This window comes from Cebus imitator, unplaced genomic scaffold (assembly GCF_001604975.1).
Source record: "Cebus imitator isolate Cc_AM_T3 unplaced genomic scaffold, Cebus_imitator-1.0 Scaffold156, whole genome shotgun sequence".
Taxonomy (NCBI): domain Eukaryota; kingdom Metazoa; phylum Chordata; class Mammalia; order Primates; family Cebidae; genus Cebus; species Cebus imitator.
In genome coordinates this window covers 722,929-735,215 of record NW_016107471.1, presented here as the reverse complement: position 1 = coordinate 735,215, position 12,287 = coordinate 722,929, and the positions used below count along the sequence as shown (strand labels likewise).

Here is a 12,287-nt window from a genome sequence, read left to right as displayed (position 1 = left end):
AGTAAAGACAAATATCTCAAAATATAACTAGCCTATATATCCCATTCAACATTTCAGTTCCATTATAAGATCTGAAAGATCAAGATGCCATCATGAAGCTGGCAAACCATATGAAAAAAATCTATCTTAAAAACTTTAACAGCGTTTAGGAGACAAACACTGCAATTCCACCCCCCACAGCCATTCAGTTGTATTGATTCATCAACCAGCACTTATTAAGTGACAACCCCTATTGGACAATGTGCCAGACACTGTCAAAACTACTTAGCGATTCAGGCTGAACTAGGTCTCCTGCAGAAAGTTTTGACCACACCACAGCCCTGACTGTGTTAATTGCTACCATATGGCCAAGTAGAAAAGTAGCCATCTCAGCTTTCTCTAGTGTCCTTATAGATTAACTATTTTCATTGGAGCTGCTTACCAGTAACTGAGAGAGGACAAATAAAGGAGCAACACAAGCCATTTCCTTGTCCCTACCCTTTTGTTCTTTTCTTCTTTTCCTATTCCTCAAAATCAAACTAGTCCAGGACTGTAAAGAACTACAACAAATACCCTAGTGCAAAATCTCCTTTTATTTATTTAAGAACACAGAGACTCAACGTAATTGCATGATTTGTGCTGGCTCATTTCTTCTCATTCTTTCCCCTTCCTTCTCTTTCCACTCCTCATAAGGACAACAAAATAGGTCAGGGTGATACGTGTAGTCAAGGTTTTCAGTTCAAGGTGGAACTGACTTAGAGCTTTGTTCTTTTATTTCATTTAGTTTACCTTAAAACAATAAATTTTTAAAATATGAGCTAAAATGTGGACCTATTTATTGTCTTTCATTTTATAAAATAACCCTTCAGCTTATCATAGTCAACTTACTATAATAACCCATACAAAATATATTTTCAAGTAATTAATATTTTCTATTCCATTATGTCTGCATATTCACATTAACCTTCATGAAAAAAGAATTACAACTACTTAAGTTGGAAAGCTAAACACTGTTCACAAGTTATCTCTGACTCTGAAAGATCATCCTGCACTCTTATCACGCCTAAAGGTTTATACATGGTGGAGACTGCTGCCTTAGAAAGAGGCAGCCAGATCTGCCATCTCTTAAACATTGACTGCTGACCCATTTTGACAAACAAAGAAGAGAAAGCGGGATTAATGTCTTTTCTGAACATCACAGCCAAACCACTTAATATAGTTTCTGTTTCTCAAATGTGGTAAAGACATCAATATTTTGACCCACAAATAAATAAAACAAAAAACTGAATTACCTAAAAACAAAGCACAGGAAGACAAGGAGACAAGATACAAGAAATTAAAAACTTTTTTTAATTTCAAATGCCAGTTCCTTTTGCCCATCCAAACTATCTTCCTGATGCCCCATTAAACATTCCACCTCAGTTCAATTAACTGTCAATTCTGTGTAAGGTTTTATGCTAGTTCCTAAGGATACAAAGGGAAAGGACATGACTTTTAGTCTCAAAGCCCTCACAGATAAACAAGACAAGAAACCAGACAGATAAACAATAAATTTTCATAGATAAGGCATTATCAGATTTAACTTTGTGTGTGTGAGATATGAATCAGCTTTTTGGGGCAAATAATGTATGAATTGGGGTCAAGAAAAATGGGAAGTCACAAGAAAGATGAGGAGCAGGGTTCTGAGAGCCCAAGCAGGAAGAAAGAGTATGTGCAAGAGTGTTTTTTAAAAAGCACATATGTTTATTGCAGCACTATTTACAATAGCAAAGACTTGGAACCAACCCAAATGGCCATCAATGATAGACTGGATAAAGAAAATGTAGCACATATACACCATGGAATACTATGCAGCCATAAAAAAGAATGAGTTCATACCTTTTGCAGGGACATGTATGAAGCTGAAAACCATCATCCTCAGCAAACTAATTCAGGAATGGAAAACTAAACACTGCATGTTCTTACTCATAAGTGGGAGTTGAACAATGAGAATACATGGACACAGGGAGGGGAACATCACACACCAGGGCCTATCAGGTGGTGGGGGGCTAGGGGAGTGAAAGCATTGGGAAAAATACCTAATACATGTGGGGTTTGAAACCTAGATGGCAGGTGGATAGGTGCAGCAAACCACCATGGCACATGTATACCTACGTAACAAACCTGCATGTTCAGCACATGTACCCCAGAACTTAACGTAAAACTAAAAAATAATAACAAAAATAAATTTAATTTAATTTAATTTTAAAAAGAAACAAAAGAGTATTTGGAGAATGGCTTCTCCACAAAATGTCCTCTGTCTGCTCAGCCCACAATGACCTGCTCTAACCCTCTATCATTCTTTTAGCCATAACAACAAAGCCCAACATTTAATTTTTAGAATCACCTCTCTCTCTCCTCTCTCTCTCTCTCTCTCTCTGTTTACATATATGTGTGTGTGTGTGTGTGTGTGTGTAGTTGATTGATCCTTGCCTAACACTAAATATTCATTTTTAAACTATCTTTAAAATTAACGTATAGTTAACGAAAATTGAGTGCATTTACAGAGTATAATATGATGTTCTGAGGTATACATTGTGAAATGGTTAAATCAGCTAATGAACATGTCCATCACCTCACATTCTTATTTTTTGTTATGAGAGCATTTAATATCTACTCTCCTAGCAATTTTCAAGTACACATTACATCAATTATAGTCATCATACAATTAATTGATCTCAAAAGATCTCTCAAACTTACACATTCTGTCTAGCTGATACTTTGTACCCTTTGACCAACATCTTCCCACACTCCCACCCCACCCCTATGCCCTGGCAAACACCATTCTATAATACTTTGCTTCTGTGATTTCAACTATTTTAGATTCCACATATTTCTTAAAGGCTGTTATCCTCTCCTGATCTGTGACACAAAGCTCTGTGAAGATGAGAACCACAGCCTGCTGCTTAAATTGCTCCCAGTGTGCTTTTAGCATGGTATCAAGTGCACAAAGCATTTATACTAAATCATAAACTGCTTCTTTTCACACACAGGTGAAAAGTACCTGGTCAATGTGAGGGGTACAAATATATGTTATTGCTTTTCGTACAGTGAAACACCAACAATCACAAAATCTAACAAGATAACAAAATGTTGCTTTAGAGATATTATTGATACCAAATGATATCAATATTTATAGAGTATCATTTACTACCACTAATACATAATGATATTGGGGTTTATTTTTTAGGCAGCAGTGTTTCAAAAATAAAATACTATTAAGGTTGATAGGTGGCAGAGAAGAGAATAGCAGAGAGCAGTGAGCATAGCTGAGCCACACTGCTGAAATCCAAAGCCCAGCTCCACTGCATGTGAGCTAAGTGACCTTGAATGATTTATTTGCCACTTTAAGGCCTTGTTTAGTTTCCTTTTCTATAAAAGAAACATATTAATTGGAGACTGCTTTATATTTCAAAAGTGATGATGCATGTAAATCTCATGGAATAATGAAAACTAAGCTATTATTAGTTAAGTAAACACTTTAATTAATTTATATCATTTAAATAACCAGTCACTAAGTTATATTAACTATGCAGAAATCATACTTACAGAAAGTCATCCCTTATGTTCCCATTAAAAGTACCACACAGACCTAATGTTCTTCTTTTCCACGCGCTAGTGAGCTGAATATAAATTCTTTCCCCATCTATAGCAAACAGAATCTTCAAACCAAATGTGGTTCTTAGAAGTATAAATAAGGATGACAGAGTTTGAATTTCAACAATACCTGCAGGAAAATAACATATGTAAATCAGCTTTGACATTCCTAGACGGTGTTCTGAAAGAGCACACCACCAGGACGCTCCTCCCAAGACACAAGGGAAGCAGGGGAGGCAGACTAGCAGTTCCTGCCTATGCTTCAGGGCCAACTTTTGCCACCTATGGCTGCTTTTTTTTTTCTCCTATTCCTCTGCTTTTCTCCCTCCTTCCTGGTCTTCAGCAAACATTTTTATTAGTTTTTCAGGTCAACACGTAATTTCAGTTTACAAGCATCTCACAAGTAAGGAGGCAGTCCTTAGATACTTGAAATCCAATTCATTACCAAGTTCAGACTTTGTTCTAAATGTTTTTTCAATCTGTCTTCTTCTCTCGACCTCTATCATCACTGCCCTAGATCACCTCCTCCTCATTCCTCACATACCCTACTTTTATGGCATCCTAATTGTTGTACATGTTTCCTATCTAGCAGCTCTCAAAGTCACTTCTACACTATTGTCATAATGATCTACCAAAAAAAATCTCCTTAAAACTCAGCATTTATTTGTTTGAACCATATGAGATTGCCCTCTTTGTACATAAAAATGATCAAATATGACAATTTCATATTTGTTTTGTATCAAATTCATCTTCCCTTGCTGGATACCTGAGGAGCATAAGCATGCAGTTTATAAGATAAATCAGGACATTTCTGAGAGTGAGAGTGTTATTAACAGTCATGCTGGAATGCAGGCATGAACAGGACCTGCCCCAGAAATCCACAATGTAAAATGCCTCCTACATAAGCCCTTCTCATCCTTACCCATGTCCAGACATTCCCCTTTACCCTCTCTCTGCTGTAGCAATACCAATCTAGTTCTAGTTCCCTCAAACTATGCTGCAAAATTCAACACCACCCTGATCTGCATGAAACATGTTCCTCATCCCCTTCAGCCTGGCAATTTCTCACTCTTAAATGCTCTATCAGACAATAATTGTACAGTCACCTCTTTCAGAAAACATTCCTGACCATTTCAGTACACCCCTTTCCAGGGCTGAGTGAGCTGCACCTCATTTGGGCTCCCAAAGTCTTTATGTATATCTTCGAGTTTATCACATTTTATTGTAAGTGGCTATCTATTGCTTATCTCTCTTTCCTTCCAAAGTCTAGGTCACTTGAGGTAAACACTAGGCCCCATAAACATCATCATCTTCACTATCTGTAGTTGATGACTTGTGACACACAGGAACTCAATAAGCGTAGGTAGTCAGCCTAACATTAGAAGAAGATCTCATTTTGTTTTTGTGTGTTGTTGGGTTGTTGTTTTTTGGGTTTTTTTTTTTGTTTTTTTTTTTTTTTTTTTTTTGGTTTTTTTTTTTGTTTTTTTTTTTTTTTTTTTTTGGTAATCTAAAGAAAGTACACCATTAGCATTGTTTCTTACCATTCAGGTTGAAGCCTTGGTTAGGACTAGTGAGAATTTGTCCTCCCCTACTGAGGGTCACTTGTTTGTTAAAATCATCCTCCAGAATCAGAGTTATAGACTGAAGGCAGACTAAGCCGAGATTCTGCATAAAAATCAAATTGCCAATGAAAGGAATGGGAGAGAGATAGAGCCATAGAAAGACATAGGAAGAGAGAGGGGGAGATGGGAGAAAGGGAGAAAGGGAGAGGGGAGAAAGGGAGAGGATAGAAAGAAGAAAGTGCATGTAAATTAGAATTTCTGATATATAAAAGGCTTGAGTATAAGTAATGTAATAAAGTAGTTGTTACATAACCCATTTTATGTAGCCCCATTCCTAATAAAATATAATTTTATATAGTACATTAAATATATCATGTATATACATACATTTTACTTAGAACATTAAAGTGTTTCAGTAAAGTACCTATAATTATGTTTCCACGGCATATAAAGTACCTCTCTAAATTCATTTAACTGGCATAGTAGACATAAAAAGTCAATAAAGCAAAGAACCAAGAGAATTAGACTTATACATAGAAAGCTAATCAGATTCTAATATATTACAAAGAAAAAATAAAACTGGAAAAAAAAGCATATAAAGCAGTTCAGAATTTTCACTGGAAATAATTATTTTCTATTAGAATAAAACTAGAAAATTAACTATTTTGGTAAAATTTTGACTGCCTGCTTAAGAGATATGAATGAAAGATTAGGATTTCTTTATTTAGAAATTATTTGTGAGTTTATACTTTCAAGAAAAGATCTAAATAAATAAATATTCCAATATGTTAAGAAATTCATTATATCTGTTTAAAATGCTATGAAACCAGTTCAAAACTGTTAAAAATAATCTCTTTAAAATAGCTAGGTTGAAGTAAACAAAAAACTTAGTTCCATTATACCACCATGCATAAAATGTTCAAAAACCTATACATAACAAACACTACTTTTTAAAAAAGAAAATGCAATTAAATATACAGTATTTAGTCTAAGACATACTTGCTTTCACAATTTAATATCTCTGAAATTAAGATGCCTCATGTAACCAATGGTATGTCATAGAATAATTATCAACACTTCTTTCTAATATGTAGAATGATGTATCTTAATAATCAACGTTGTCTTAATTTTAAAGAAAATAGCTATATCCATTCATGTTACCATTCTTAGTCTGAAATGAAGTTTAAGTAAAAATCAATGAATCCATATTCCTCTGGTCATTTTGAAATGTTCTTACCTGCTCACAGGGAGCTTTCTGTAAAGTAATTGTGAATTTATCTTTTCCACTTCCTTTCACGAGGATGTATTGGCACATGCCAATAAAAGAATAATGTCGACCATCAAAAGTTGTAAAGTGAGAATCACCTACAACTGAACATTGAACTACCAAAAAAAAAAATAAGAAGAAGAAGAAGGAGGAGGAAGAGGAGGAGAGGAGGAAGAGCAGGAGGAGGAGAAGAGGAGGAGGAGGAGGAGGAAGAGGAAGAGGAAGAAGGAAGAAAGAACAAGAAGAGAAAATGAAGTTAGAGGAGGAGAGGGAGGAGGATGACATGGTTAGGTTAATCCTTTAAAAGAGGAGATCAACTTAGGGTAAATAATCATGCATCAAAAATTTGAACATCTCTGTTGTGTTTAAAATTTACTGGTTTGACAAACTTTCTAAACTACATTACATTACTTCATTTAATTTAATGATTATAAAATGATATTTATCCACATACTTTTTAAGATTTTATAATATTTATACCATTTTAATAAAGTTTTACCAAAGTTTCCCACTCAACACTATCACTTATTCAATTTTCCTTGTATCCTCTGAGTAACTGCATTTACAGATTATTATAGCCCTTGGTATACATGAGATGTCTTCATAAAAATCAGTGCTATCCTTCTCCCCAATCTAAAGAAATTCGAAATATTCTCTATAAAAACATTTTAAAAGATTACCTGGACAGTCATGCTCAGTGCAGTTCCAAACTCCACCAAAACACACACTAAAAGAAATTATAAAAATATTGATCCATTGGCATAAAAAATCTGCAGTAATGTTTGTATCCATGTATTGATGAATATACCAAAATATATCACGTTTGCAGGTTCAGAATAATCTGACTTAAAAAACATCTCTGCAAAAGTTCTAATGAACTGGTAATTTTGGGCTGGTCAGTACCTAAATTATTATCTCGTAAGTCATATGCGAAAATCACTGACTTTGATGAGGATCAATAGATATTAAAAAGAGAAAAGAGATGTCCTCTTATGTAAGATAAATTATACCTTCCACCCTCACAAAGGTGTGAGCTTTAGAGGACAAAAGTAGAGTTCCTGTAAAACGGAAACAGAATCAGCATCTGAGAACATGGTTAGTTATCCCATTACATTTCAGTTATATACACTGCCGCCAAAGGGGAAAGTGTCTGATGTTATTTAGACTTTTGTTTTGTTAGGACTATCCTGCAGGGATTTCATGTTTGCCAACGGTGTTAGTTAGCAATTTAATATGGCATACTAAATATTTCTAATCATGGACCAAAAATTGATCATCTGGGAGTCATGTGTTACAGTATGTAATAGAGAAACCCAGAAGCACCATCAAGTTCTAAAAGTCTGTATAAATTAGTGATTACAAATGATTTTTTTAAAAAAGCAACAGACTCATCATATGGATGTAAGATATTATAGAATTACCAAGGTAACTGATAAGAATTATATCATAAAAGGAAATATAGATGTCCCTTTCCTAAAGAGTTTAAATAAAATGCAAGTTTTGTGTTGGAATTTGGGGAAGCAAATTAGTAATGAGTATATTCCTTTAAACATCTGTCATGGTAAAGTTGTCAACTAGCCAAGTAGCCAGAAGTAATTGGCTGTACATTGATGACATACCATTCAGTACATTCTTGTTCAATTTTTGAACCAACTGAATAAGCTAATCCATGAAAACTGCACGGGCAATTTTCCAAGGAGATGCAAGTCCCATTCTCCATTATAAGACCTGTTTGAGAAGAAATAAACATCAAAACTTCAAAAGAAATATTTATGAGGCTAACAATGAAAAAACGCTCATCATCACTGATTATCAGAGAAATGCAAATCAAAACCACATTGAGATACCACCTCACGCCAGTCAGAATGGCGATCATTAAAAAATCTTGAGACAACAGATGCTGGAGAGGATGTGGAGAAATAGGAACACTTTTACACTGTTAGTGGTACTGTAAATTAATTCAACCTTTGTGGAAGACAGTGTGGTGATTCCTCAAGGACCTTGAAATAGAAATTCCATTTGACCCAGCAATCCCATTACTGGGTATATACCCAAAGGATTACAAATTGTTCTGTTATAGGCACATGTATATTCATTGCAGCACTTTTCATAATAGCAAAGACCTGGAACCAACCGAAGTGCCCATCGATGATAGACTGGACAAGGAAATATGACACATATACATCACAGAATACTATGCAGCCATAAAAAATGATGAGTTCATGTCCTTTGTATGGACATAGATGAATCTGGAAACCATCATTCTCAGCAAAGTGACACGAGAACAGAAAATCAAACACCACATGTTCTCACTGATAGGTGGGCGTTGAACAATGAGAACACATGGACACAGGGAGGGGAGCATCACACACTAGGGTCTGTTGGGGGGAGCTAGGGACTAAGGGAGGGACAGCGGGGGTTGGGGAGGGTGGGGAGAAATAACATGGGGAGAAATGCCAGATATAGGTGATAGGGGGATGGAGGCAGCAAACCACATTGCCATGTATTTACCTATGCAACAAGCCTGCAAGATCTGCACATGTACCCCAGAAAACAATTGAAAAAAAAAGTGAAGATATACAAATTGTTAAATACCATTCAATATTAACAGAACAAAAAATTTCTCATGGCTAACTTCAAGACTGTAGATTCCAAACTTCCTGGGAACTTTACAAAGTAATGAACCTTTTAGCAATGAAAAGTAGCCATTCCTCCTTGTCACTTCAAGGACCAAATTCTACAAGAACAGAAAATTGCAATAGGACTAATGTGATCCTTAGGTCACTGGGTACTAGTTTCCATGAGTGCAGACATGGTTTCTTCATGAAGCACTTACCATCTGGGCAGTAACATCCATCAAGACAATGAAGATTGCTCCCAAGACATTGCTTCTCAAATGTGCAGGTTGGTGGACAACAACTGATACAATCCCGATGGACAAAGCTATCATCACATTTATCAGCTAAAATGGGAAACAGGGGAGCTTAAGTCAATTTTATTAGCCTCTATTTCTTTTAAAAAATTATAATTTTATTTTTTACAAAAAAAATTTGCAAAAAATAACTTTTAACTGCTAAAAAAAAGTGCATACTTGTTTCAAAAGTATGCAAGTTCACATATATTATTATATCAATAACAAATATTTGCAATTCATTAGTATTAAGTAGTACAGTAAGTTTTGAGTTCTAAGGTTAACCCAAAACTGGCAAAAGTACACAGGGCTTGAAAAATAGCAACACATACTGCAAGCTGGAAAGTCATCTCTCCAGTCTTGAATAGGGTAGCCAGCATGAGAACAGGCTCTAGCATATTCAGTGGCTGCTCGACAATAGGTTTCATCATCATCAGTTCTAGAAAGTGAAAAGACAGAGCCAGAATCACATAGGCAATACTGACAGAAACCATACCATTGAGGTCCTGATCCCTAGAAATGCTGAGTGCATGACTATTCCAATGTGAATCAATGTCAGCATATGTATCTCTCATATCTTATTAAGTACAACAATGAGAAAACACATGAACATGGGTCCTCAGCTAATTAGGCCTAGATAAATAATCTTCATCAAAGCATTTTAATAATTTCATCACTATTCTTTTGAGTCAAAGGAATACTATAATAAAAAAAGATTTATATTTTAATTATAACTGTTTCCCCATAATTTGTGTATGTATTTTTTCACTCCCACACTAAACATTTCAGACCTTTTAGAATTTAATAAGTCCCATTAAAACAGATAAAATTCTATCACAACAAAAACAATAAATATGAAAGCTGTTTCCAAAAGATCATACTCCGGATTGTCCACATAGTAGAATAAAAACAATACCAATAATCTATAGTACTCAAAAGTATTTCAATGGTTCCTCAGCTATCTTTGCAAAAACATTCCAAAACATAGTATTCCATGGTGTATATGTGCCATGTTTTCTTTAACCATTCTATCATTGATAGGCATTTGGTGGGTTGCTTGAAAGAGTGAATTAATAGCATTTAAGATTTAAAAGTGGATTTTGAATTATTTCAAGCTGTGATTACTAAAGCTAATTATTTTTATAACATTGCCAAGACTAAATAATCTTTAATTGTTTTCTTATAATGTCTTCAGGAGCTTCCCCCCAAAATAATTTCTTCTTAGAACTCTGCCAATTCTCCAAGCAGATTAAAAAAAAAAAAATCAAGTAAGCAGACCAAGGTAAAGGGCTTGTTTTTCAACCCAATTCAAACTCAAAATTGAATAGTTAAATATCTTGGAAGATAATGATCTTAAGAATGCTGCATTTTGTGAGACTCAACATTTTCAGTGTCACATTGTAAAAGACACCATCTCAAATTGCCCTTATCCTGTATTTCTGTAATGGGAGTCATGCAGTTTATCTAGCCCAATTAACTGAGCTTTAGAAGGAAAAAAGGACTGAGCATATAAACTCCAGAGGTTCAGGAAATATTCTAAACCTACAAACAAGAAGTCTTTTCAAGAAACAGTATAGGCTAAAATTGCTGAATTCCTGGAAAGACGTTACATTTATGATTTACCTTCCAATATGTGCATTCTTTCCTACATTAATGGTGGTTTTAAAAATTAGCAAAGCAACTGAATATAGGTTTTCCAACCTAATGCAACTATTATTACAATACTTACCATTTATTGTTTATGTTATTCTAGGAACCATGATAGGCACATTAATATGTGGCACCTCACAAAAACCCGTAAGAATTAGGCAAGAAAGAAATTATTATCAAGAAAGAAATTACAATTTGCTAGGGGGAAAAAAAGTTTATTTTTTCCATCTTGAATGATAACTTTAATAGGAAAATGGGCATTAAAGAATCATGGTTTTCACGTCAATTTGCTTTGGCATGACAAAATTAAAACCATTTCCTTGCTGCTGGGTTTGGCATTCTTAGAAGCAGAAACAGGAGGGCATAATTCAAGGACTGATAGAGTATCATGCACCTTCTAAGTCAAATGTCATCTCTTCCAGGTAGCCTTTGCAGGCACTCTCTGATAAAGTCAATAGTTCTGTCCTTCTCATCCAAAGCACTTTGCAGTTAGGGCATTGTGTCATTGTTACAGACCTGTTTCCCCGCCCTATTAGAATATGAGTTCCTAGGACAGAGATCAAGTCTCCATTTTTTCTGTTTCTCCAAGAGGTGGCAAAATACTCAGCTCAGAATAGATACTCAAAAGATATGTGCTGAATTGAATTCAATATACTATCATAATCCAAGCAGGAAATTAATCTGTGTTCAACCAATTCGCATTTTCATTCTCATGGTATGCGACCTTCCCGATGCAGTCCTCTAATAACAGGAAATGAAGAGAATCATTCATTTCCTACAGAACGGAAGAAAGAATGTAAGTAGGTCTAGTCCTGAATGAAATATTGAGGTGAGTGAAGAAAGGCTGGCTCTGGCAGCTTCTCACTTCCATTTTATCAATGTCCACTTAATTATAATGTCCTTCTTTTGATATTACATGTCTGCTTTGCCAGTAAACCCAGCCTCTCTACCAGAAAGGTAGCTGTTAAAGTGTCAGCTGATTTCATCCAGTACAAGTTGTTTCTCTATCCTGCTATTTTTGTTTTCCCTGGAGAAAGCATCAAAGTTTCAAAAGTCAAAGTCTAAAAACTATCCAAATTTCAAAAGACAAAAATGCTAATTTCTCAATGATGAAATTTCAGTTGAAGTGGGTGTGGCAGAGACTGAGTTAGTTTCTAGTTGCCCCTTCTTCTTTTTAGTATTAGAACACCCAAGTTTTTGCCAGGTAGATGGCTGCCAGCCAAAGACAACATTTACAGCTTCTCTTGCACCTAAGTGTGGCCATGTATCAAGTTCTGACCAA

The 12,287-nt window shown here is 35.1% G+C and overlaps 1 protein-coding gene across 1 annotated transcript in view; it reads right to left on the bottom strand.

Moving 5' to 3' along the window:
- Positions 1–12,287, bottom strand: part of OTOGL (otogelin like) — a 202,897-nt gene that overhangs the window by 132,838 nt on the left and 57,772 nt on the right. The window contains exons 13-19 of the mRNA XM_017543473.2: positions 9,688–9,794; positions 9,281–9,406; positions 8,064–8,172; positions 7,125–7,171; positions 6,415–6,560; positions 5,157–5,280; positions 3,568–3,745 (exon numbers count right to left, since the gene is read on the bottom strand). Of these exons, the coding sequence (XP_017398962.1) occupies positions 3,568–3,745; positions 5,157–5,280; positions 6,415–6,560; positions 7,125–7,171; positions 8,064–8,172; positions 9,281–9,406; positions 9,688–9,794 (837 nt within the window). The remainder of the gene's footprint in view (positions 1–3,567; positions 3,746–5,156; positions 5,281–6,414; positions 6,561–7,124; positions 7,172–8,063; positions 8,173–9,280; positions 9,407–9,687; positions 9,795–12,287) is intronic.